A 25794-nucleotide genomic window follows, 5' to 3' on the forward strand; every position below is an offset into this window, starting at 1 on the left:
TTTAATTTGATTACATTTCACGGAAAGGGTTTTCGATTTTAGGTAATCAAACCCGTGCGGAGGAACGAAGTTTACTTTCGGTGTTAGACTCGAGAATCGTTTCGGGAAATTAAAAAGTGCGCCTCGTTTGGGTACATTCGACCATGGAAATCGAGAAAGTCGTCTGTCGGTCGGATGCAACCCAACAAAAAAATGAATAGTGACCATAGCGACGCGTTATTTCCGGCTGCATCTGCATGTCCGGTGAAACTCGCAAACCGATGAAATTCTCAATTTCCTTCCATAGTTCGCACTTTTTGCTTGGCTTGATTTCACTTTTGGTAACAGTTCTAGCGGGGATGCAAGCAAAAGCAGAATACACCCAAAATTAAGTGCAAAAGTTGTACCCAACTTTAATTTTGACTGCGATTATCATCTAAATCCATATGCTATTCATTCCACAAACATTTTCATCGCACCCTGAGAGTCAGCAATTTTGACAAACTTATTTTTCTCTGCAATTGCTACTGACGGAGGAGTGCTTTAAAATGCATCCAAGGAACAAGCACAAGCTTCAGTGTATAAAATTTTCACTTTTCGTCTGATTGCCCGCTTGGAACTGGTCTCCGTGGAACCACCACGTCCTTTCGTTCATCGGAGAACTAGGAAAGCGTACAAGATAAAAATGCAGAATGCAAATTGTTAGTCCCAATTGGAAATCTTTTCTGTCGGCGGGAAATCCTTTTGTGTCCACATCGGCACCAGCGCAAAACTAAACTTCCTGTTAGTGTCGTGGCAGCTTTGCATGCACAGACTGGGGACCTGGACTAGTGTCAGAACAGGTCCAGCAAGCATAATACGTAGCGTAGTGTTGAGGTCGGCAAAAAAAACTGAATGCCACCAGCTAACGGCAACGAGTTTTGCATTCACTATCGGTATGAGAAAGAACCGGAGGAAAATCGACTAGGAATAGGACTGGTCCTGGTGTTGAGGAAAAAGGGAACGTAATGTTCCCAATGATTGGACACCAGCAACATGGCAAGTGCGCTGGAGATAAAACTAGTTTCAATCGGGTACGGTTGATTTCATTGAAGCAATCGGAATTTTCTCGCTCAATTGCCCTCACCGGGATTTTAGTAATTATTGCAGGATTGAATCAATGTCATCTATTAATTTAGCTTATTTGCTACGTTAGTAGCTCGCCGTACGATCCTGAAAACATAATCGATTTTATTAGCAATCTTGACCTTTTTCATTAATATAATCACCAACCGTTCACGTCGTTTCTAGTGGTAACGAAAAGATAACTAAAATGAAATGGAACAATAAACTGGGAAAAATGCAGCTATAAAATTGCTTCACCACCGTGTCTAGAATAGAAAATGCATGAAATGCGGAACATTAACAACAGTTAGAAGTAATTTCCCCTCTGGTCTCCTTTTCTTCCAACTTTGCAATCCCGCAGCCTGCCGTCACGTGTAGTGCCGTGGAATCATTTGAAAAATTAAGAGAGCACATACACTTTAGCGAGTTTCTTGTTAAGAGACCACTTTGGCACATTCATCTGAACACGCACTATGAATGCTTAAAAGCCGCCCGAGTGGCTGGGCTTCTAGTTTAACTGCAATACGAACGACCAGAGAGATTCGGAGGCGGAGGCCTTCCCTTATTATGAAGCGTTAAGAGAGTGGAAATCTTCCTGCACAGAACTTCTCCCCTTCTCGGACAGAGGAAATTCAAAACTCGCCGTAGATTGTTTTCAGTAATTTATATCCCCCTTCGGATACTTTCCACAAGTAGGTTAGAACTGCGCAACGTACCGACCAACGGAGAAGAAAAAAAACCCCGCCATAGAAAAACATAAAAGCCTCGCAACTGCAACAGGAGAGCACAGAAGGACCTCTTATTCCGCACGGTAATCGCGCCCAGCAGTCGTTAGCCCGATGCAGCTCAGTGCGTAGCTGCTTTATTTCATTCAAGGTTTTACTTTTTAATTTCCAAAGTAGGAAAGAAACGAAAGACTCACCTGCTACTTGTAGAGTGGCGTTTCGGCTACGGGCCACCCCATTCTCGTTCTTCGCCTCACACCAGTACACCCCGGCGTCACTTTCACGGCGCGAATTTACGACCTGTAAAGACATCACGAAAGAAGCAGTGGAAATGAGTCAACGGAAGGTGAAAACTTCCAAAAGCCTGCTGTGGGTATGGGTGGCTATCCTGTGTGCTCCGGTAGCATCCAGGGGGAGAAGTTGGGAGCTCATTTGGAGGAATTAAAAATTAAAAAGGGGTGGGAGCTTTGGAGTTGAAATATCAAATTGTTATTTTAATCTTGTTGGTTTCGAAAGGAATTGAGGTACAGTGAAAAAAAGGAACATCACGAATTTTAAACTTATTTGCACATAACAGAACAAGTTATAGTATTTGTTACAAGAAAATGATACAGGTATAACTCTGTAATTTGTCTATTGAACTATTTTAAAACTCTAACGATTTTTTAAGATGAACAAATATTTTTACGACAAGTGGGCGTTTTATATTTGTTTTGAAAGTAAAAACCTAACGCAAGTCGATGAGAACTGCTTACTATGTTTATTTTATTTTTTAATGATTCTGCTATAAATCAAGTTTCACAGATATTTGTCTAAAATTGTTTAAATTTCTTTTTGATACCAATAACAATTTAATTTCTGTTCTTTTACACCTTTTATCTTCTTTTTGTTGCTTATTATACACGCTTGTCTAACGACGTTCAATTATTGTTTTCGCCGACTTTCTGTAAATATATTTTTCGACGTAGGACTACGTCTTACTTTATTAGGGTGGCGTGCTGTGGAAAGTTGCTACCACTGAGCGGATTTTAAATTCCAATTTTCAAAGAAAAGCGAAAATTGCACCAAACTTATTGTGTAATAATCCGCATATTATTTATTGCAAACTAGCGAAATTATTAATCTAAAATAAATTGAAAAACCAGTGGCGAACCGCTTTACCTTCGTAATGTTTATTTTAGACCCATGTTGCGAGTGGCCCCATCTTTTTTCTAGTTACGTCATTTCCCCTGTTTTGCAAAACGCAAAGGGATTATATTACATATGTGATACGAATTTCACACGGAAAAATCAAATATGGTGCTGTAAAATGAATAGTCCATAGTCCTACGTAAAACATGCGGCCACCTCCTATTTTTTATCTGCCGTCCATTTTAGCATGATTCTGGATTTCTTTTCTAGGTTTTGCACATTCAGAATTTCCAATATGTGGTTTTATCTGTAATGGTTGGTAACCGACTTTAAAATTTTCGGTTTTAGCTTACTTAGCTGTCCATTTTTCCCGCTGAACTTATTTATTTCGATTTTTAGTTTTGATTTTCCCATTTTACTGCCGCTCATGGCATGTCCGTCCCAATTGCATTTTTGTCAATTCTGAGTTTATTTATGGAATCAATTCCTTTTTATGTCTACTTTCGATAGAACAAATATTTTTGAGTACTTCGTTCTGAGGAACTATGAAAAAAATAGCAAGTCGGTTTGTCCCATAGCTAAAGTGATCGCAAGTCGGTCCCATTGCAAAAATCTTCGCAATTTAACCCCACAGCCAATAATGATTATGAAAAATGTGATATTTACCACAACTTATGGTCTTCAGGTTTAGAATTGGATGTACCAAGTGATATTCGATAGGAGGTTTGATTGAATTTTACACGTTCTACATTGTGTGGCTCTAGCTGATAGTACAATGTTTTCTTCAAGACAAAGTTTCCACCAGTAGCTTCTTTCAGCTGTTGGTTGTTGACAATGAACGCTTCAGGTGTGTCACTGTATTGTTAGTTAAAGCACTCTTGAGTAAATACTACTTTTCGTATTTTATCCGTATTTTATGTAAAGACGTGGGCCAGAATTGTTACATTATTGTCATGAATTTTGTTTTGAAGAATTTGTTAGTTATATCAAATACTTCGGTACGCTACTTAACTGATTTTTAACGGAGCAAACATTTTCCTAAGCTATATTTGTTTTTTTCATATTTGCTTCCACTGCTACGTCGAAGCTGTCCGCCGTCACGAACGTGTGACCGCTCTCAGGAAAATTTAGAATAAGTTACCTACACTGATTTCGAATTTATCAGTATTATCAAATGTAAAAACAAAATCTAATTTTATTCTGAGCGGCGCAGTTGGTACATTAGGTTATGCTTCTCACAAAAAACTTGTTTAATAAGGCACGAGAGAAGGTCATTTATGAATTGACCAGCGGTGGATTCATTCCAAACGCAAGCTATAGCACCGCCATTGATTTGCAGTAGTTTGTTTTTCATCACCGGTCGTAGCCGGCTATGGGACTGACTCGCTAACATTCTGGCTACGTACCGTAAAAGTAATCGCATGTGAGTCCCAGCTTATGATTTTCAACAGATTTTAGTCAAATTTCGGTGTTTATACAAGTTTTATGATGTAAAAGTGTTAGATTTTCATTGCAGTACTAAATTCTGTTGATGGTCTTGATTGAAAAAGCATTCGAGTGCCAAATTTCACCCAAAACGTTACGATTTTCAATTGCTGTTTTCTCGTCAGCATCAAACCGCAAATGGGACGGACTTGCTATGAGCGGCAGTTTAGTTGTCGCTACTTCGCTGTTATGGCTTATTATATTTGTTATTTAGCATTTGGTGTTCGGCAATTAACTTTTAAATTTGAATGTGTAATTAACTAGCTGAACGCTTTTACTATAACATTTTTAATTTATTTTTGTTATTGATATTTAACAATTAATTTCCGACATTTGAGATTCATCCCTTGAAAATGGATTTTAAACTTTTAAATCTGCATTTTTGAGTTTTCGGCAGTTTACGTTTTGCTTTCTATTTTTGATTCAATTATTTTCTCTTCTGTTTGCTTTTCCGTTTTTATTTTTAGGCTTCTGTCTTCTTACTTCTAATGTTTCAATTTGATCTTGGGACTTTTGAGGTTTGTCTGTTTAGTTTTGACCTTTGACATTCTGTTTTAGCAACTTGACTACTGTCTCTAGACTTCTGAATTTTAACTTTTGACTGTGGGCTTATAAATTTTGATATTTTCAATTTATCTCTAGATTTTTAATTTTTAATTTTTTTAATGGGGTGGGGGGATGTTTTGTGCCGAATTAATTTCTTAGTGATATTTATTCAGAATTTTCTTTTTGTGTTCTGCCACAAACAGTGACATATCGACACTATTACATACATTTCAAATTTTAATTACGTTAATAGATTGCAGTTGTTTTCGCAGCTAAGTGAATATTGTAAACCTACTTGTCAAGCAAAAAAATGATTTTGAAATTAAACCTTAACCTAATCTTACACCTATCTCACTGGCTATAAAGTGAGATAATCGTTGTTATTGAGAATTTCAACGATTTCTGTCAGAACTTATTGATAATTTGGTTTTCACATTAGTAAGACAAAGTAGTTCATTTGTGCTAAACCAGAGATTACGCTTTAACATCATTTTTAAAAGTTTATTCTGAATCTTTCGGAGAATTTTCTTTTTCAACCTTAAATTAGATTTCGACTTCTGACTTTGACATTTGAATTTTGACTCTCGACTCTTCACTCTTGACTCTTGACTCATAACTCTTAACTCTTAAATCTTGACTTTTGACTCTTGACTCTTGACTCTTGACTCTTGACTCTTGACTCTTGACTCTTGACTCTTGACTCTTGACTCTTGACTCTTGACTCTTGACTCTTGACTCTTGACTCTTGACTCTTGACTCTTGACTCTTGACTCTTGACTTTTGACTCTTGACTTTTGACTCTTGACTCTTGACTCTTGACTCTTGACTCTTGACTCTTGACTCTTGACTCTTGACTCTTGACTCTTGACTCTTGACTCTTGACTCTTGACTCTTGACTCTTGACTCTTGACTCTTGACTCTTGACTCTTGACTCTTGACTCTTGACTCTTGACTCTTGACTCTTGACTCTTGACTCTTGACTCTTGACTCTTGACTCTTGACTCTTGACTCTTGACTCTTGACTCTTGACTCTAGACTCTTGACTCTTGACTCTTTACTCTTGACTCTTGACTCTTGACTCTTGACTCTTGACTCTTGACTCTTGACTCTTGACCCTCGACTCTTGACTCTCAACCTTTGCTTTTACACCTTCGACGTTTGACTAGACTTTTGACTGAATTTTGGACATTATACTCAAAACTTTAAACTTAAGATTTTAGACATTGTATTTAGACTTTACTCATTAGACTGAGAACTTTATGTTTTATACTTTATACCTTATACTTTATACTTTATACTTTATACTTTATACTTTATACTTCATACTTTATACTTTATACTTTATACTTTATACTTTATACTTTATACTTTATACTTTATACTTTATACTTTATACTTTATACTTTATACTTTATACTTTATACTTTATACTTTATACTTTATACTTTATACTTTATACTTTATACTTTATACTTTATACTTTATACTTTATACTTTATACTTTATACTTTATACTTTATACTTTATACTTTATACTTTATACTTTATACTTTATACTTTATACTTTATACTTTATACTTTATACTTTATACTTTATACTTTATACTTTATACTTTATACTTTATACTTTATACTTCATACTTTATACTTTATACTTTATACTTTATACTTTATACTTTATACTTTATACTTTATACTTTATACTTTATACTTTATACTTTATACTTTATACTTCATACTTTATACTTTATACTTTATACTTTATACTTTATACTTTATACTTTATACTTTATACTTTATACTTTATACTTTATACTTTATACTTTATACTTTATACTTTATACTTTATACTTTATACTTTATACTTTATACTTTATACTTTATACTTTATACTTTATACTTTATACTTTATACTTTATACTTTATACTTTATACTTTATACTTTATACTTTATACTTTATACTTTATACTTTATACTTTATACTTTATACTTTATACTTTATACTTTATACTTTATACTTTATACTTTATACTTTATACTTTATACTTTATACTTTATACTTTATACTTTATACTTTATACTTTATACTTTATACTTTATACTTTATACTTTATACTTTATACTTTATACTTTATACTTTATACTTTATACTTTATACTTTATACTTTATACTTTATACTTTATACTTTATACTTTATACTTTATACTTTATACTTTATACTTTATACTTTATACTTTGTACTCTGTACTTTATACTTTATACTTTATACTTTATACTTTATACTTTATACTTTATACTTTATACTTTATACTTTATACTTTATACTTTATACTTTATACTTTATACTTTATACTTTATACTTTATACTTTATACTTTATACTTTATACTTTATACTTTATACTTTATACTTTATACTTTATACTTTATACTTTATACTTTATACTTTATACTTTATACTTTATACTTTATACTTTATACTTTATACTTTATACTTTATACTTTGTACTCTGTACTTTATACTTTATACTTTAAACTTTAAACTTAATACCTAATACTTCATACTTTATACTTTGATACTTTTTACTCGCCTTGTCGTTTTTGTCTGTTGACTTGAAACTTTACCTATGACTTTTGTTTTTGATTTTCGTCTTTCGAATTTTGATTTTTCATTTTCAACTTCCACTCTCGACTTTCGATTTTAGCTTTCGACATTTGACTTGCCTTTTAATTTTTTTTGATGAATAATTGTCATTTATAAACTTATGAATTGTAGCTTTTTATTTTAATTTTTTTATTTGGTTTAGGAGTTACCCTTTTGGTTTATAATTACTTATGGTACTTTTTCTTTTAAATTTTGGTTCTTGGTTTGAGGTGCCCAACTTCCTAATTTTTAGATTTGGATTTTTGAAATTAGGCTTTTCACTTATCAATTTTGACTGTTGACTGTAGGACCTTTTTTTTCGTTTCGACATTTGACTTTAATTCTTCGTTTTTTTTCTACGTCTAACAGTATCTTTCAAAATTTGTTTTTTTTAAATATTATGGTTCTTAATTTTGATACTCAACTATTGACTTTTTTGGTGTTTTTTTCTATATAATCTGAATTTTCTTACCGGTGCCGTTTGACTTTTTAAATAGTGTTTTTGAATTTGGACTTTAGACTTTTGATCTGAGATTTTCATTTTTGGAATAATGCCTAATTTTTGTTTCAACTGTTAACTACTGCTAGTTACTTTTGACTTCTGATTTCTTGCATCAAAGTTTAAAAATTTTACTTTGGAATTCACATTTTTACTGATGGTTTTAAATTTTTGCTACTGGATGGCGACCTTTAACTTTACCTTTTACCTTTTCCTTTCGACTTCGGTTTTTGATTCTAGTTTCGTGAATTTTTAATTAAGTCTATTTTTCGATCAAAAAAGTACAGAAATTTTGAAGCAGAACTACGTCTCTCGGTACGCTTCTAATGGTATTTGTAAAATGAGAATGTTAAGGTGAAACGGGATTGTGGCCTTTTCCTATACAATTTTGAGGTTAGAGTTCTTTCTACTTCTGTATTTTGATCGTAAAAAATTCGGCTTCCATAAATAAACAGCACTCGAATTGCTACTTCAGGCATGCAACAGTTGTGAAAACAATTGATCAAAGTTTCATGTACGTAGTCTTCATAAATCAAGAAAAAATTAGATTGCAAAATTCGAGTTGATCGCGACCACGTCCCGATTCACCTTAAATAAAACTATACAATTTTTGTACAATTTCAAATGCTTATAACTCGGTTAGTGTTCAAAAAATTTCCTTCGTTTCCGCAGCAGTCGGTTAGAAAACTTGTAAGCTGTCAATAAACAACATAAATTATTGCACTATTGAAAGTTGTCGAGGCATATTTAAAAAGCAGATCCTGAGCAACAAGAACTGAAAACAAGTTCAAATTACATTTAATATGAGATTCTCAGAACCGGAATTATATCTAGAATCCGGGAATTTACCTCAGACGCCATTTTGAAATTCATAATGGTGACGTCCGGTGTCTGGAAGACAGCCCAAAATGTGTAAATACCACCCAACAAAGGTAATCCCATCCAGTTTCTTCAAAACAGTCGAAAATGGCCAAATATCACTCAACACACTGCCGTTCTACGCATATTTATCCCATGTTCCAAATCATGCAAACGAGAAAAACGATGTTAAAGTTTTACAATGCTTTTACGCATTGCGCCAATGTGACAAATGCATCCATGAGTTTTTAAGCAGTTTTACCTTGCAATAGACACTCTTTTCCATAAAAATACCCACTGGGACAAATTTGCCGAGAAATTTGCCTTCCAATAGGTTATTTCTACGCATATTAGTCCCACCACGTGCATTCGATGTTTCCCAATACAAAATCCGTTTTGGGGATACAAGGCTGTTTATTCTTCACGAAAATGATCACGCTAATCGTGTTATAAAGAAAGCAGGTGATGATAGTTGAGATGAAAGTTTAGTTAATTAAATAAGTATCAGATGACTTACCATTACAAAGGAGAATTGCTTTTTCAGATTGCCCATATTTGAACATTGTTAGGCTTTCACCATTTTGGCCACACACAAAAGACAGTGCTTATAACTTTCAGTTAGTATATTTCTCATGCGTTTTTTTTTCTTATGCTCGAAAAGGAAAGGCATTCAGATTACAAACCAGCACACAAGGTTTAGGTTTTCCGAATAAAAATATGAACGTACCGCATTTTAATAATCAAGCAAAGTGATTTTCGGTATCGAATTTCTGACACCCGTAATGTAGCCAAACGTTGTAAGGAGAAGTTTTTATTGCTCTGTAGCACTTCTCAAGTATTGAATATGGGAATTAGTGATTAGTGGGATCGATTAAAATACAACAAATTTAGTGGGACAAATATGTGTAGAAAATCATCGATGGGACAAACAGATTTGGTATGGTTTTTCAAGACTTTCGGAACAAAGAATGTTATTTTTGAGTATTTTTCAAAAATATACTTGAAAACAGACTCATTGGTGATAAAAAAACGAAAATAGACCAGAAGTAACATGGGCCAACCATGCGTAGAACGGCAGTACAGGTATTTTAGAAATGAAAATGATGCCCAGAGACCGGAATTTGACTCGGCATCCTTTAGAATGCATGATGGGGAATTCCGATTTTTGGAAGCCTAAAATGACCGAATACCACCTAATATGAGTATTTCTGTAATTAATATGATGTCCAGAGATCGAAAACCTACTCTAGACATCATTTTTAATTCCAAAATGGTGACTGATGGTTTGGTGGAAATAGCCAAGATTGATCAAATTCCCGATCTCCGGGACCAAACTGTGGGGATCCCAGAGATCGAAAGTCGACTCCAGACATTTTTCAGAGCCATTTCATTTGATTTCAATTTTTTTCAGAGCCACTACATTGTTCCCAGCGAGATATATTATAAGTGTTGGATACCAGTTGACATTTTTTTTCTATAGAAAAAGAGAAGCTTGCTTCATATTTATCACTTACGGTGACATGTGTGAAATAGCCTTATGCAGTTCCACGTCAACCTTGCGGTTGTGGCTTTGAATTATGGCCTTCAATCTTTATACTATATCAAAGTTTTTTTTTCGTTTACTCTTGTTTTAAAAATGAAAACTTTGTATTTTTTGTTTTCGGGTTTAAGAATCAAATAATTCATTTCATGTTGCAGATTTTTATAAATTTCTGTATATTCTTCTCATAAGTTTTGTTCAAAAGGCAGAAAACCACTCCCTTTCGTGGACACAAAAGTCAGACTGGTTTTATGAGAAAGAAGGTGAAAATACCAGTTTCATTTGATTAGGATTCCATAAACAAGTTTTTAAGCTAGAGCCATAAAACCTCACTGAAAACCCCGAGGCAAACACTGGTGACTGCGCTTAAAAATTAAAACAATTTCATGAAAGATTAAACACACTTTTCCCCTCCCTGCCAGCTTACAGCAGTGTGTACGGGAAGTTCAAGTGTCGGCATGCAGTTCAGTTTTAAAACGGGATAATTTTTACCGAATTCCAAGAACAAACACGGGCAGAGAAAAGGGTTATAGCAACCCCGCAGCCCGACAGACGGGAAGGCATCCGGAAAATATAGAATGAACCAACCAGCCAACCGTGGTACAAGGCTGTGCTGCAGCTAACAAAGCGACGGTAGGAAAATTGGCCAAACAATGGCTGAGGAGACGCGCGACACGTCTGCAACCGAGCGGAACAAACAAAAATTGGTCGGACCGACAAGGAGCGAGTGGGGAGGTGGACTCAAAAGACAAGCGTTAGCATAAAAGCCAACTGCCAACGATGGCATGGTGGCTGCTTTTTGCGGTGACACGGATGGAAAATGATTAAAAATTTTATGAAATGTAAATATTTAAGCAGATTTTATGCCCGACTTGACGGTGGGCTCACTATGCATTGGCCATTGCAGTTATTGTGCGGTTTATTTCCGATACCATGCCTGCCAAGTTTGCAAATGTGCTCAGCAGGGTATTACTGTGAAAATATTATGATGGAGAGAAATATTGATTCGCCATTATCCAATAACAAGCATCAGCCTCCCGGTTTCTGTACCATCCCCCATCAGCCAACGACGTAATCCGACCAATTAAAAGTTAAAAAGAATTTTATTTTAGTCATCTCGTGAAGAAGCCAACTCGGGTATCGTTAGACCATAGCACTTTAATGTGAGCTCAATTTTAACGTCACCATAAAATAAACCACCGTTTCCGCAGCGGTGTTCGAATCGAATCATGAAACGAAGCTAGGCTAAGTAGCCGGATAAGCGGCGGATTTTGGTGCCGTGTCTCTTCGTCGCCGGGCCATACCCAGAACAACAGCCAATTCGGAATGCTTTCGACCTATTGGAATCTCGAAGATCCCCTGCTGGAATTGAAGTGATGTTTTTTCGCAATTGTGGTGCTGAACCCTGAGGATTTGTATGCACGTTCTTTTGCTTTCAAGAGGAGTTAACGAATGAAATTAAAAGTAGACTCTAGCGAGTGGCAGGAGCTGTTGCCGAAGAAAAAGCAATTATAATTTTAATATTAGGGATTTTATGGGCTTTATAAATTCAACTTCTCCACAAAATTGGTTTTAGGATGAGTTAATTTTATCGAAATATCGTAGAGTGGGAAGTAATAATATTTTACCTGCGTTATAGCTCGAAAAAAAGTTAGAAATTGGGGCAAAACGCCAGTTTGAATGTTCTGTTCTGTTAATTGCTTCTTGAAGTATTCCTTATTTGCCAAATGTGGGAGAGTTTGCGGGTATAAATATGACTGCAAAAATATTAGTGTGATTATCAATTTACGTTTTTTTGACAACTTTTAAGCATGTCCTAACACTTTTGTCATTTTAATTGGTTTACGCTTCATTTTCAATAGTTGATTATCTCTTTTACTTATTTTAATAATAATCTTTTGCAGATAAGTAGAGTTTGTATATTTTACTTCGTATTTGATCTGATTTAAAAATTTCAATTTTATTTGTATTTCGAATTGCTTCTATTAGTTTAATCTACTCTTAACAACGATTTCCTAGAAATGCTTCAACATATATTTCTTTTTACGAATAAAACTGTTTTGCAATATAACCTGAAATCGAATCAAATATACTGCTTAACGCACTTTTTAGTTTTTTTAGTTTCTTACAATTCATTCTTTTTTCAAACACAAACTTAGATTTTATGTATGAAAATATGAAAACAAAATTTTAAGCACAGTTTTGACAAGTGGTAACTTTGGGATTAAATGGAGGCAAACCCTAAACCAATTCGAAATAAAAAATAAAAATATAACACAAGGATTGTGCTAGATTGACGTAGAACTACTTAAGAAGTTTCAGCAGTAGGTGCAAGATGCCATTCGAGCGTTAAACCAGTAGAGGAAAATGTTCAATCTTTAATCAATCATTTGTTTGTCTTAATAAAAGCAGTTTTCGGGATCGAAGCTTTTCAGGTCTAATGTTTTGATGTCGCTTGAGGTGATTAGCAAGCACTCGTCAGTGGTTTTATTTAATGTGCCAGATCCTCCATTTGATCTGCCGTAGTTTTCGTTTCTTTTGTCGCAGTAAATCGTAAACGTCTTTTATTTTGTAGAATGCTAATTTGCTTTCCATGTGGTCTGTCGCGGTTCGACTATTGTGCCGTTGCTGTTACGGCTGCTCTAAATGATCCCGCACGCACGCCGCTGGTTGGGCGAATGAAACTAAACTCATAATTGAAAATGTTTCGAGTTTAAATATGAAGATGGAGGTGAACATTTAAGACTAAGGCTATTGCATGCAGCGATGCTCTATTTCTGAAATTTGAGCGAGATGTTGAAGGGCTACCGAATTTTATTTCACATATTTATATACGGTATCACTCACTGAATAGGAAGTAAGCAAACCCTATACGGCACAAACAAGTTTCAACACTCAGAGTACATTCAGAAAGAAACAAATTTAGCGCAAAATCTCTTGACAAAATGTATAATCTTCAACTCATTTGATTATTTGTCCTAAAACGAACAGTTAGTTGTTCAATTTAAAATTTTGAATGCTGGTCCTAATAATGGGAATTGTGGTAAATTTGAGTTCAACGAAGGCGTCAAATCATCAGTTTGATTGGATAAGAGAAAGCAAAATATTTCCGAATCTTGTAAATTGATTCAAATAACACGGTCCTTACAAAAAAAAAAGATTTTATATGGGAAATACCGTTACCACCGACGGTGCAACTGCTGTCTAACGTTGCTGCTACCCGTTGTAGCTACAGCTGTTGCTGCTACCCGTTGTAGCTACAGCTGTTGCTGCTAGGTGTTGCTGAAATATATACGACAGTCACATCATCCAAAAGTAAAATGACTTGTTTGAGCAGAAGCAGGCTTTTGTATAGGCAAAAGAGTACACTCACGGTTAACTAGGTATAATATTATGTCGACCGTGTTAGAGAAAGCAAACACTAAGCGACCAACCAGCGTTTCAACAAGGCTTGACCATTTTCAATAGTACAATAGTGCAAATAATCAAATTACAATTTTTACACTTTGCGGATGTACACATGAATTTCGATCGATTGCTGAAAGAACGGAGGAAATCCATTGAAAACTAACCGACTTATGAGCATTATGGTTTCTCTCTTTTGTTTACACCCCAATGTAAACGAACTTCCTGAGAGACGTAGTTATACGTCAAAAAACTATATCCAATCGTTAGATCAACTAATGTGTTTTGCTCAACTTACCGCAAGTCTATTGGTTTTGTCTCCGCTTGGCGCATTGCATTTTAAATATATATGGGAGAACCTGTTCTTTTGCTTTCCGCTTTTCAGAGAGCTCAATAATGCTTTATTGATGCACTGCATTGCGTTCAGGTATAGTATTTTAGATGCCAAACAACTTTGCCGAAGACACTGGATGGTCCTTAAAAAAACTATAGCTTTTCAAATTTTAGTGGGATAGGAAATAATATTTCAATTGAAGTTAGAATTGGGATTAGGATGAGGATTGGACTTAGGATTTGGATTGTGATTAAAACAGGGATTGTTAATAAGATGGATATTTGATATTGAATTGGAAAAAGGAATTCGATCTTATTCTTATTATGACGATTTTTTTTATAATTATGGGCCCTATTACAGGAGACGAGGCGAGCATCTCTTTAAAATAACTAAAATTTTAATAAAACTAAAAATTGTGTTATTCCTTCTATTACCTTCCTGTAACATATATTTTTGTGTGACATATTCCCTCATTAAATTTTGCAAACTATGAAAAAGCCCCCAACAGGTACTGAACTCCCGGCCCCCTCATAGTCCTAAATTCAGTTACTGATATTTGAGATAAGATTGGAAGTGGAATAAATACCGAGATAACTAAAGATATTACATAACTATATCTGAAATAAATATTCAAATAAAAAATTAATTATAATTATATTGAGAAGTGGTATCAGGATTGGGATTGGAATTAGGATTAAGATGGTGATAGAGATTGAAATTAAAATTTGGGTTTTGATTAGTATAGATTATAAAATTGGGATTCGGATTGGGATTAAAATTTTAATTAGGAGTGAGATTGAGATTGAGATTGAAGATAGGATTGGGATTGGGATTGGGATTGGGATTTGGATTGGGATTGGGATTAGGATCGGGATTGGGATTGGGATTGGGTTTGTAACTAAAAATGGGAATGTGAACGTTATTAAGATTGAGATTATTATTGAGATGAATATTGGATTGGAAATAAGAACTTTTTTTACATCACTATTATCTAAAATTATATCAGTTACTGACAAAATAGATTGCATATAAATTCGAATAAATATCAAGATTGGGATCGGAATTAACCAAAGATAGAACCCTGAAATGAATCTTGGGGTGAGAAATAAATTGGGATTAAGATTGGGATTGGAATTAGGATTACGATTGATATTCAGTTTGAGATTTTGATTCGAGTTGACTTTTTGACTTTTTCACGCAATTTTTCAACTTAACTTGAAATTTGTCACCTGTTTTTTGATTTGTCATTGAATATACTTTCAAAATTTTGGTGTATTTGTATTATCTTTCTAACAAAAACAGGTGACAAATTTTAAGTTCGGATGAAAAATTGCGTGAAAAAGTCTTAAAAATTAGATTTAAACTCAAATAACTCAACATGTTTCAGTGACATTAGTACAAACCTGTATATTTTTTGAAAGCTCTTTTTATCTTATTTCCAAAACTGCTAAAATATTGAAAATCGATCTAAAAATAACTGAGTTAAAATAAGTTCTATGCACTGATTAGACATCCGTATTTTGACCATACTTTAAGATTTTGGTGGTGTTTGGAAAATCTCTAGTATGAGCGAATGTTACATTTAACAAGACCTACAATTTACACTAGATCTCATTAGAAATTCGGAGTCGCTGTGGCGTAGTGTAATTGATAACTGAGATTAGGATCCGATTTGAGAATGAGATTGGGAGCAGGAATGGAATAACTGTAATTGGAATGAAAAACGGAAAAACAATCGGAATTGGGATTCAAATTTTCATTGTTATTGGTATCGAAATTGTTTTGATTGAAAGTGGAATTGCGATTGCGAATAAGATTATGATCGGGATTGTAATTGGAAATGGGATTGTAAATGGTAGTTAGATTGTAATTAAGTTTGGTATTATTATTGGGATTGCAATCAGTGTTAAGATCGGGATTGACTTTGGAATTGGAATTTAAATTTTGATAAGAATTGGAATTGAATTCAAGATTTCGGTTTCGATTGATAGTGGGATTGAGGTTTTGTTTGATATTAGGATTGGATCAGGTTTGGGATTATTATTTAGATTGCGATTCGGATTGTGATTTTTTTCTGTTCACAAAACATTTATTTGATAAGGCACAATACTCGGATTGTAATTGAAATTGAGATTTGAAATGATATTGAAATTAGATTTTTAATTTGGATTGGTATTAGGGAATCCAATCTGTTTCCTTCAGTATCGTGATTTTCAAATAATTAAGTTAGTTACTAACATAAGAGATAGAATTGGAATTTGAATGGATATAAGGATTGAGATCGCAATTAACAAAAGATATAATGCAAATTTGAGATAAATAGTAGGATTAGAATTGAAATTAGGATTATAGCAATGTTCTAAATAAAGATGGTGAGGATTGGAATTAGGATTTAGATTGGGGTTGGAGTTAGTACTGGAATTTGGATTAAAACTAGAATTGGAATTGAAGTTGAAGGACTCGGGTTTTCATTGCTATTTGTAATTGGAATCGAAATGGGATTGCGATTTAGATTGAAATCGGAGTTGGTATTAAGATTTAAATTGGGATTTTAATCCTTAATGGGAATGTGAATGGTATTGGGATTGTAATTAAGATTGGGATTGCTATTTGGACTGTTGTCAATGTTGAGAACGAGATTTAGTGTGGAATTGGTATTGAAATTTTACATGATCGAAACCGCTTTTGACCCACCAGGCTAGCGTGCAACATTGTTATTGTTGTTGGTATTGAAGTTGGAATTGAGATAGGATTGAATTAAGGAACTCCGATTTATTTTCTTTAATGCCACGAATTTTTTATAAAAATATCAATTGCAGATAACAGATAGGATTAGAAGTGTGATTTATTTTGAAATTGGGATCAGCGTTATCGAAAGAGATGATGAAAATTTTATATAAATACTGAGATGAAGATTGGGATTCGGATTAGGATTAGGATTTAGATTGGCATTGGAATTGTGATTGGGATTAGGAATGAGATTGTAACTGAAATTGCATTGGATTGCAGATGGAATTGAGATTTTTAATAGAAATGGGAATATGAATGCTATTAGCATTGTAATTGGGATTGGAATTGTTACTGGGATTGCAATCAGTGTTGAGATCGGAACTGAGTTTGGGATTAAGATTGAAATTGTAATTTGAATTAAGATTGAAATTAGGAACTCCGATCTGTTTTTCTAACATCACCAATTTTATTTTATTAAATCAGTTACTGACAGAAAAAATGAGATTAAATTTGGAATAAATATTATGATTGGGTTCGTAATTAACAGAGGTGCTGATAAAAATCTGAGATAAACATTGGAATAGGAAATAAATTTTGGACTATATAAGTGATTGAAATTGAGAACGGGATTGAGATTATGATCGGAATTAGGATTAGGGTTGGGATAGAGATTAGAATTGAAATCTAGATAAGATTTTTGACTAGTGTTGGGATTGAGATTGGTATTGAAATTAGGATTTGGGTTAGAACTAGTATTAAAGTTAGCATTCGGCTCAGAATTTGGAATTGGAAATAAGAATGATAGGGTAATCGCTCCATTATTCATCTAAACAGCTTGGTGCACCTATATTCATCATATTTTCCTCATTTGTCCTACTTACCGTCAAATTTCTACAAATTTTTGAAAGTAAATCTATTTGCTTCTCGATTTTCTCAAATTGGACGTTGAAAATATGGTAAAATTTGACGATAAATTGATTAAAAAGGCGTGAAAAGATGAATATAGGTACTAAGATGAATATAGGAGCGGTTAGCCTATTTGGGTTGTAATTAGAATTGGGAAGCTCTACCATTTTCCGATGGCTTTTAGCTTCCCGGCTCGTGAAATGAAAATTTGATTTTTCGATAAATCCCGGGATTACGAGAAAATAGTGAAAAATTCCAAAGGACAGTAAAAAACAGCGAATAGGGTAATCGCTCCTATATTCATCTCAGCACCTATATTCATCTCATCACGCCTTCTTGATCAATTTATCAAATTTTACCTCATTTATAACGTAAAACTTTCAACCACTTGACAAAATCGAGAAGCAAATAGATTTACTTTCAAAAATTTGTAGAAATTTGACGGTAAATTGAACAAATTAGAGAAATAAGATGAAAATAAGTGCAGCTAGCTGTTGAGATGAAGAATGGAGCAATTACCCTATCTAATTTAGCATTATTAAAAAATAGATCTTTTTTTTTTTTTTTGAAATATTACAAAACACATTAGTTTTTCTCGAAAAACTATGTCAAGAACTCTCTTCGGTAAATCCCTCCCACTATTTCTGGGGCACGGTTTTATAGACATTAGGTTCTGCAACTCTTTTTGGATGTTGTAGGTGAACTAATCTAAGTTCATAAGCCTTTCTCTTTTTATGAAGAAGTTTTACGCGGTTACCTGAATCAATTAGGATGTTACGGGGTTCTGATTTAAAGCTCTTCCTGAATAGTGGTTACCCCATAGGTTAAGCAACAACATGGGCTTTCGAACTCAAACCTTCCTCACCTTTTAGGTCAACTAACCCTTTCAAGAAATAAATATAATTCTTGCAAATATTGTTTACCTACGCATCGGAGCAAGTCGACAGCAATTCACTTGACGTCAAATTCTTGTTTTGCAATGATTTCATCAAGAACTGTTGAGTGCGTTGGTTTGGAGCATTCCATTCCCCAAGCGCACACTTTCAAATGGTCTGTAATTTTGAATCGACTTTTCAAAAAAAAAATCATTGCATAAATTATTTCCCGGGACTTGAATAACTATTTCCTGGGACACGGAAATCCCGGGGATTGGGATTAGATATCGGATTTAAATAAAAATTGGAATTGGGATTTGGATTATTGTTAGTAATGGGAGTAGAATTAAGAATGAGATTAATATTACGATCGGAATAAGCACTGAAATTGGTATTTAAAGTGAAATCACATTGGATTCAGAATTAGGTTTTAGATTAGGTAGAATTGCAAATGGAATCGGAATTGGGATCTATCTTCAGCTTTGTTGCTATCTGTATCTGCCTTAATATTTAAAACTTACCTTCAGAAAAAATAGTCCGCCGGCCGGCAGAAATATTCGATGTGAGCCGGGCAAAATCTTCAGGGGTGCTCCGTCCTTGTACCATTGGATGCTGGGCGGTGGATGGCCCTCTGCTTTGCAATTCAGTGTGGCAGGCTCATGTCGAGGCACTGTAGCGTCAATCGGGTGCTCGATAATGCGCGGATTTTGTAGCGCTGCAACGAAAGAAAAAATCGAACGAGACGAATAATTAGTTTGTGTAAATAAATTATGAATAGTTTAGTAAAAACAAACACAGTTTAAAGTACAACTAGCGATAAATGCCGTGCCGATTTATATGATTGATTTTGACAAATTGAATTTTAAACAAACGACCGGTTAAGTATCGTAGCGTGCAGCTAATTGTCTTCTTGCTTTGGCCGGGTTGCCGCTGGAATGCTCTGGAGTACTACATGACATGGAATGCAACTCCGGAACTTAATTGTCGAGGAAACGCAACATAACAATTAAACCGTCTTCGTGTATTTCGAGCGGAAACTGACCCACTGTCACAACAATGGCAACCGTAACCCGTCTCGCTCCAATACTGGGAGTTCTCCGTTTCAGTCCTTGGATCGGTACTGCCTCACAGTAGCCAGCAAACTTATTTAAATGGCAGTCAGCCTGCGGGTAGTTTGCAGTTAGTTAGGCAGCTAAAGAAAACAAAAAAAAAAAAATAACGGCCTTCGCCGATGAGGAAAATCACTTGGACCCGAGCAGAAAGGTAATTATCGGTTATTAAGGCAAGAACATAATTTTCATTTCAATTTGCATGACGTTAATTACCTGGAAACGAAAATATCGTCATTCCCCCACCCACCCGAACGCTGCACCGAAAACCGTGCGTCTCCATCGTTCCATTCCGGGGGAAACTAATTAGAAGCTCCGCCAAGTGCGGGGTGAAAACCCAGCCCGAGATCGATAAATTCCCCGTGTCTGAAATTGAGCTATAAATCAGGCATTTCTTTATCGTAAATTTGCATGGCGATTGCTTCTTGCTTCCCGGATGAACAGATAGCCTGGTGGAGCGTCCGCTCTATACAATGTACATATTATAATGGGAGAATATTGCACCAGGCGGAACGGAGTTGTTACACCTTACTGGTAAGCTTACGGAAGCTGGACACGGTGGAGGAAAATTTATGAAAGGAGCACTTTTGATGTTTCACCGTTAGCATTGTTCGGAGGTGCTCCGGGATAAGTTTTGCTTGTATAAAAGGGAGGCGAAACAATAGGGTAGGTTTTCTTTTTTTTTTAGTCCTTGCATAACAAAACTAGTGAATAATGTAAAAAGATTCATTTAAAAATACAACAATGGAGTTTTATTTCAAAAGCCGTGATGAAAACCTAAGAGAACCTTTAAATTTTTTTAAATCTGTAAAATCGTTAGAGGCTGTAAAATATCTTTAAAGCAACGATTGTAAATCTGAATTAATTTTCATATTTTTAATTCTTATCAATTTTAACCTAATTGATTATAATAATTATCGTTATGATTCATATAAACTTACGACTATGTTGCTCCGATTGCATTCTTATCCTGTTGGTAGTAATTATTTCCATTGATAATCACCCAACTGCCAACATAATCTGACCCCCGTTGCATGCAAGCCACGACAAAAAGAAAGCACGCCATTCCGTTCCTAGCTAATCCACTGTTGATTCCGTTAACGAGTTGTTTTAAATTTAATCAAATATGCAAAAATATGCTAAAGAGCGCCGGCAGCGCTTCTGTACTTACTATGTGCACTAGTCGGCAACAATAAAGCTGCTTGTTATTCGGATTAGCAGCGATACGTTTTTCTTTTGCTTGGGCAAACTAAAGGATTTCCGTACCGAGTGGGGCAACCTGTGTCGTTCCAACCCCGTAGCCGACAGGCGGAGCAGCTGAGTGAAATAATTAAGCTCATGCATTTTAAAATCTCCGAACCGAACAATCTTTCCAGCGGCTGACCTGATTTTGGTGTTTTACTACTACTCTGTTGTGCTTTTAAGCTCGGAGAATCGGATTGTGGCAATATAAGTTTCGGATGTGGAAAATTCTGTCACCTTTAAACATTAGAACAAATATTCTCTGTTTTGGGATTGTGTGCTCCATTTTATAACTCTTCTCAATCTAATCGGGTTTACTCAAGATTCTTATCACTCCCATTAACACCATAGCGTTACTTCAATTAATTATTTTCATGAATCCACTGTAATGTTGCTCGAAAAAATGCCTTTGAAATAACATTCCTCATTTCGACGGCGCATATTTGCCACCTTCCCAGAAGCAGCCTATTGAATTATCTGTTTTTTAATTGCTCTCATAAAAAGTGCTGCTTATCTGGGAGCCGTTAATGCGAAGAAATATGAGCAGCAATATGATCGGAATCACCAGATGCCCTCCTTCTTCGTTAACTTCGTCGGCCCAGCAAAGTACAGTGAAGATTAGACATTCTGAGCTCTAGCTTTTGAAATGAAAATTCTAAGCGTAAGTGCCGACGTGATTTATGTGGGCGTTTTTTGTTGCTCGTGCGTTGGACGGCTTCCAGTGGGGGCTTAATTCTGTGACTTGCGCTTTCGCCTTTCACCGGCTGCTGTCTCATCCTGCTTGATTGTGTGTTGTAGTCGATGTGCGATAAAGAAGATTAAAAGTGGCATATTATGTTGAGTTTTTCACTCCGAAGCGCTGTAATAGCGGTTCACTGCTGATGGCGAAAAGTGTTCCAATGATAAATCCGTTATAATTACGATATTCACGGGAGGCGGGAGGCGTACTAAAACAGGTTAAATATTTCGACACAAACGTCACTTATAGTCATCTGTCATTGTTGAAACAATAACAAAGAGATTTCCGGCAGTGCTAGTAGACTAATAATATGTTGATCCGAACACTGCTCATTATCATTTCGGTGCCATTATATGGAAAAATGTGAAAAGTTTCCCGTTGTATTGGGTTAATGGAATTTACTTCGGGAAGAGTCCCATTTTCTAAGTATGCGGGACGTTTTTTTTTTTATTTTGCAACGATTCCATGGTTTTCGTTGCCCCGGGGTATCGATTAAACTTCGGCCTAACCTCCACGCACTTGGTCGGACGGTCGAGGCCGGCGAGCGACCGCAATATATTACGGTATGCACACGTACAGGCGCAGGATAAACGCCGAGGCATGAATATATAATGTGAAGCAATTTGCATACATTTTTGCCTAGCTGTGCGTTGGCGTCGTGTTAAACTGATGCGAACATTTGGAGCACTTTCTTTCGTCGTTTTTCTTTATTTGGTAGATTTGTTGTTCATCTCGTGATAATTTTATGACCAGCCAAAATTGTGTTAAAACTTTACGATTTATACTGAGTGTGAGGCGATAATGTCTTAACTGAGAGTTGAGTCTCAATGATAATCTCATTGTCGTTGATAAATGTATTAAATAGGAAAATTAAATCCTTATCGACAGCTCAAGTTTTTCGTCGAATCGACTCAGCAATTTGGCCCGGAATGAATCAATCAACTAATTGATAATCCTTATCCTCCAATTTCCAATCGAATTTAGTCTCACATTCCACGAGTCCCTACGCGAGTACGCATAACCTAATCCATCAGTCAAAAACTTTCGTTTCGTTTTGTGCAGAACAACTTACTGGGACGTGTTCGGCAATCTTCCGGCAACTCAGCTCGAAGCTCGGAATTTCTTCCGCAGATAGTTTCGCGCTGATAATCGAACTGCAAAACATCTTCGCACAACTTCTTCTCTTCGCATATCAATTTTAAATTCAAATTAAATAATCACGACGGGCGGCATCCTGTTGTCTCATTTATCTTTCCCTTCGTCAGAAGAACAACTTTGTACAGAGAATTTACTTAGAAAGCATTCAAAGCCGGTACTGCTATTTAAATATTTTAATTTAAAACATTTTTTGCGCTTGTCGAAGCTTTGCTACCGCTTCGAAGCAACACAGCAGCGCGCATTGCGAGTAAAGTAAAAGTGCCTTGGTGAAACTTTCAACTCACGAAAAAAAAAGATAGTGGAGAAAAATTTTACTGCTTTCTGAGCCAACCCCCATTTTTATTTCCTCCTTCTAGCAGGGAAAGGAATCGAAACTTTTCAGTGTCTTTTGAAATGAAGTCACTTTTTCACCAGGTCGGACACTGAATAAGGAGAAGCACGATGCGAGAAAAGAACGTGCAAACTTTTCTACATGACGATATCGTCAAAACGTGAAACGGTCGACACGCTGCAGAGCAACATAGCTAGCCATTTTCTCTAGCAGTCCAGTCAGGTAAGCTATCGATAGGTGCCGGCAAGGAAACAGAAACGAGCAGAATGAAAATAAGTAAAGTTTTCTAATTTCATTGATTGAATTATAAAGTTGCCCGGAAATGCATTGAAAGTGAGCGATGGTTGAAACATTTTTATGCTAGACGGGGAAAAGTCGCAAACCGATCGTGGCTTCAAGTGGTAGCTACTGAGGAGAGGTAAAGATAAGCTGGTGAACAAAAGTAGAATCGTAGGATTAAAAAATGTTTGTTAATCATTTCAATCATCTGTTAGGAGAAAAATAATTCTATGTTACCGTCTATCGAGGCTTAGCAACAGATATACGTATCCGAGTATAGATGTCAGAAGATAAAAAAAAATTGAAGTCAAAAATACAACAATAAACTGAATAATAAATTAAACCCCAACCAATGAATGGAATAATAAGGGCAAAGTAATATCATGATATCATACATTTTTTTTTTTCAAATAAAACTGATTAACAAAAAGGAAAAAATGCCCCTTGTGCTCAAACTGTGAAAAAATGAAAGCCTACAGTTTTTTAACCATTCCTTTGAATTTTGGTGCCCCAAGCAAAGACAAAAGTGCGCCAAGTAATTGCTTGCTGAGTTCGTCGCTTCTACGTTAGCTTAGTCTCTGAAGCCTTTCCACACTGCCGACTTGGCTGGGAACACCAAAATTCACCGGAGTGATTAGAAACCTCAATTGTTTCATATTTTTCCCATTTCATTCGCTTTTGACGTAGAACTACGTCTCTCAGGAAATTTGGCTACATACTCGGCTACATAGGGATGTAAAATGAAAATGTAAAACCGGTAAAGGGAAAAATAGGTCCAATTTCAAATGCTAATAAATCGGTTAATTTTCGATAGATTTTCTTCGTTCTTGCAGCAATAGATTGGAAAATCTTCTGAGATTCCCCCCAAATGCAGAAAATTGTAGTTTTATTATTCGAACTATTTTACTATAGAAATTTTTTATGCCTTGTCAAACCGAAAACTCGACCTTTGGTTGGTCGTTATATGATTGCATGCCAAGCTCGGTCGAATGAATTATAGACCGAGTAATTTGAAATGTGCTATTTGGCCTATATAAGAGTCTGTTTCAGCCGAAACCGCTTATATTTGTTCTACACAGCGACAACAGCAGTCCTCCCGAATTTAGACGCTGGGGGGCCCGGGGCAAATTTGTTTTTGAGGCCCTCTTTTCTTAAAAGATTTAGAGGTATAGTTCTGGAAGGTGACGAGCAAAAAAAAGGTCGCCCTAGGACAAGGGGGGCCCCTTCAATCGGCCCCCTTTGCTCCTCCCCCCCCAAATCCGGGCCCGCCTCTATTAGCAGCAGCATATAATAACAATGGCATATAATACCAATGGCAGCAGATACCAATGGGAGCGGACACCAATGGCAGCGGATAGCGACTACAGCTGTGGTAACGGATAGCGGCAGCAGTTGCAGTGGGTATCAGCATCGATAGAAGCAGGGCCAGCTGATGCAGTGGGGTACTTCATTTAGTGAAATGCTGTCTCTGTGCGATAGCGGGCAGTAGTAAATGCATCCAATAAAAAGTTGCCTCAATTTGACAACAAATCAACGTTCTGGGAAGCTGGAGTTCAAAATACATGAGACGTCTAGTTTTGAGTGTAACAGCTTTTCTCCGTATTTTTCATCACAAGGAATACCTTATTCGCACTGTCAGTGATAACGCAAAGATGTGATCGGCATCTTATCCGATACTAAATTAAACTGCAAATTGTCCTTTTCAGGATGAAATAAATACCTAAGGGGCCATCCACATACCACGTGGACAGCTTGGAGGGGGCGGGTGGGGGGTGTGGAATGTCCACGGTCCTTGCAAAAAAAAGAATTTATATGGGCATTTGTCCACGGGGGGGAATAATCGTTAAAAATCTGTCCACGTGATATGTGGATAGCCACTAATTGAAGAGTTGATATTTTCTCTTAAACTAAATTACACCTTCAAATGTTGGAACAGTTCTAAATTTGACTTCATCTCCATGTCTCACAACATACTTAATTATCTTTTCCTTTGAACCTTAACCCTCTAGTGCCCAAGTTGATTTTCAGACGGACTTCGAAAAAATTACTAAGAATTTTTATAAACATTTTTTAAGTATTAATTGAAGCTTTTTAGAGGTTCAACTGGAGACCGTCTGTGGGCGGCACTGGGCACTAGAGGGTTAAAAATGGTCAAGCCTAACATGACAAGCAACT

General features: G+C 35.6%; 1 protein-coding gene across 1 annotated transcript in view; it reads right to left on the reverse strand.

The window, feature by feature from the left end:
* The window catches only part of LOC129730306 (protein sax-3-like), a 360003-nt gene that overhangs the window by 110828 nt on the left and 223381 nt on the right, over positions 1-25794 (reverse strand). Inside the window, exons 2-3 of the mRNA XM_055689524.1 lie at positions 19283-19476; positions 2006-2108 (exon numbers count right to left, since the gene is read on the reverse strand). Of these exons, the coding sequence (XP_055545499.1) occupies positions 2006-2108; positions 19283-19476 (297 nt within the window). The remainder of the gene's footprint in view (positions 1-2005; positions 2109-19282; positions 19477-25794) is intronic.

This window comes from Wyeomyia smithii, chromosome 3, assembly GCF_029784165.1.
Source record: "Wyeomyia smithii strain HCP4-BCI-WySm-NY-G18 chromosome 3, ASM2978416v1, whole genome shotgun sequence".
In the NCBI taxonomy this organism is placed as follows: Eukaryota; Metazoa; Arthropoda; class Insecta; order Diptera; family Culicidae; genus Wyeomyia; species Wyeomyia smithii.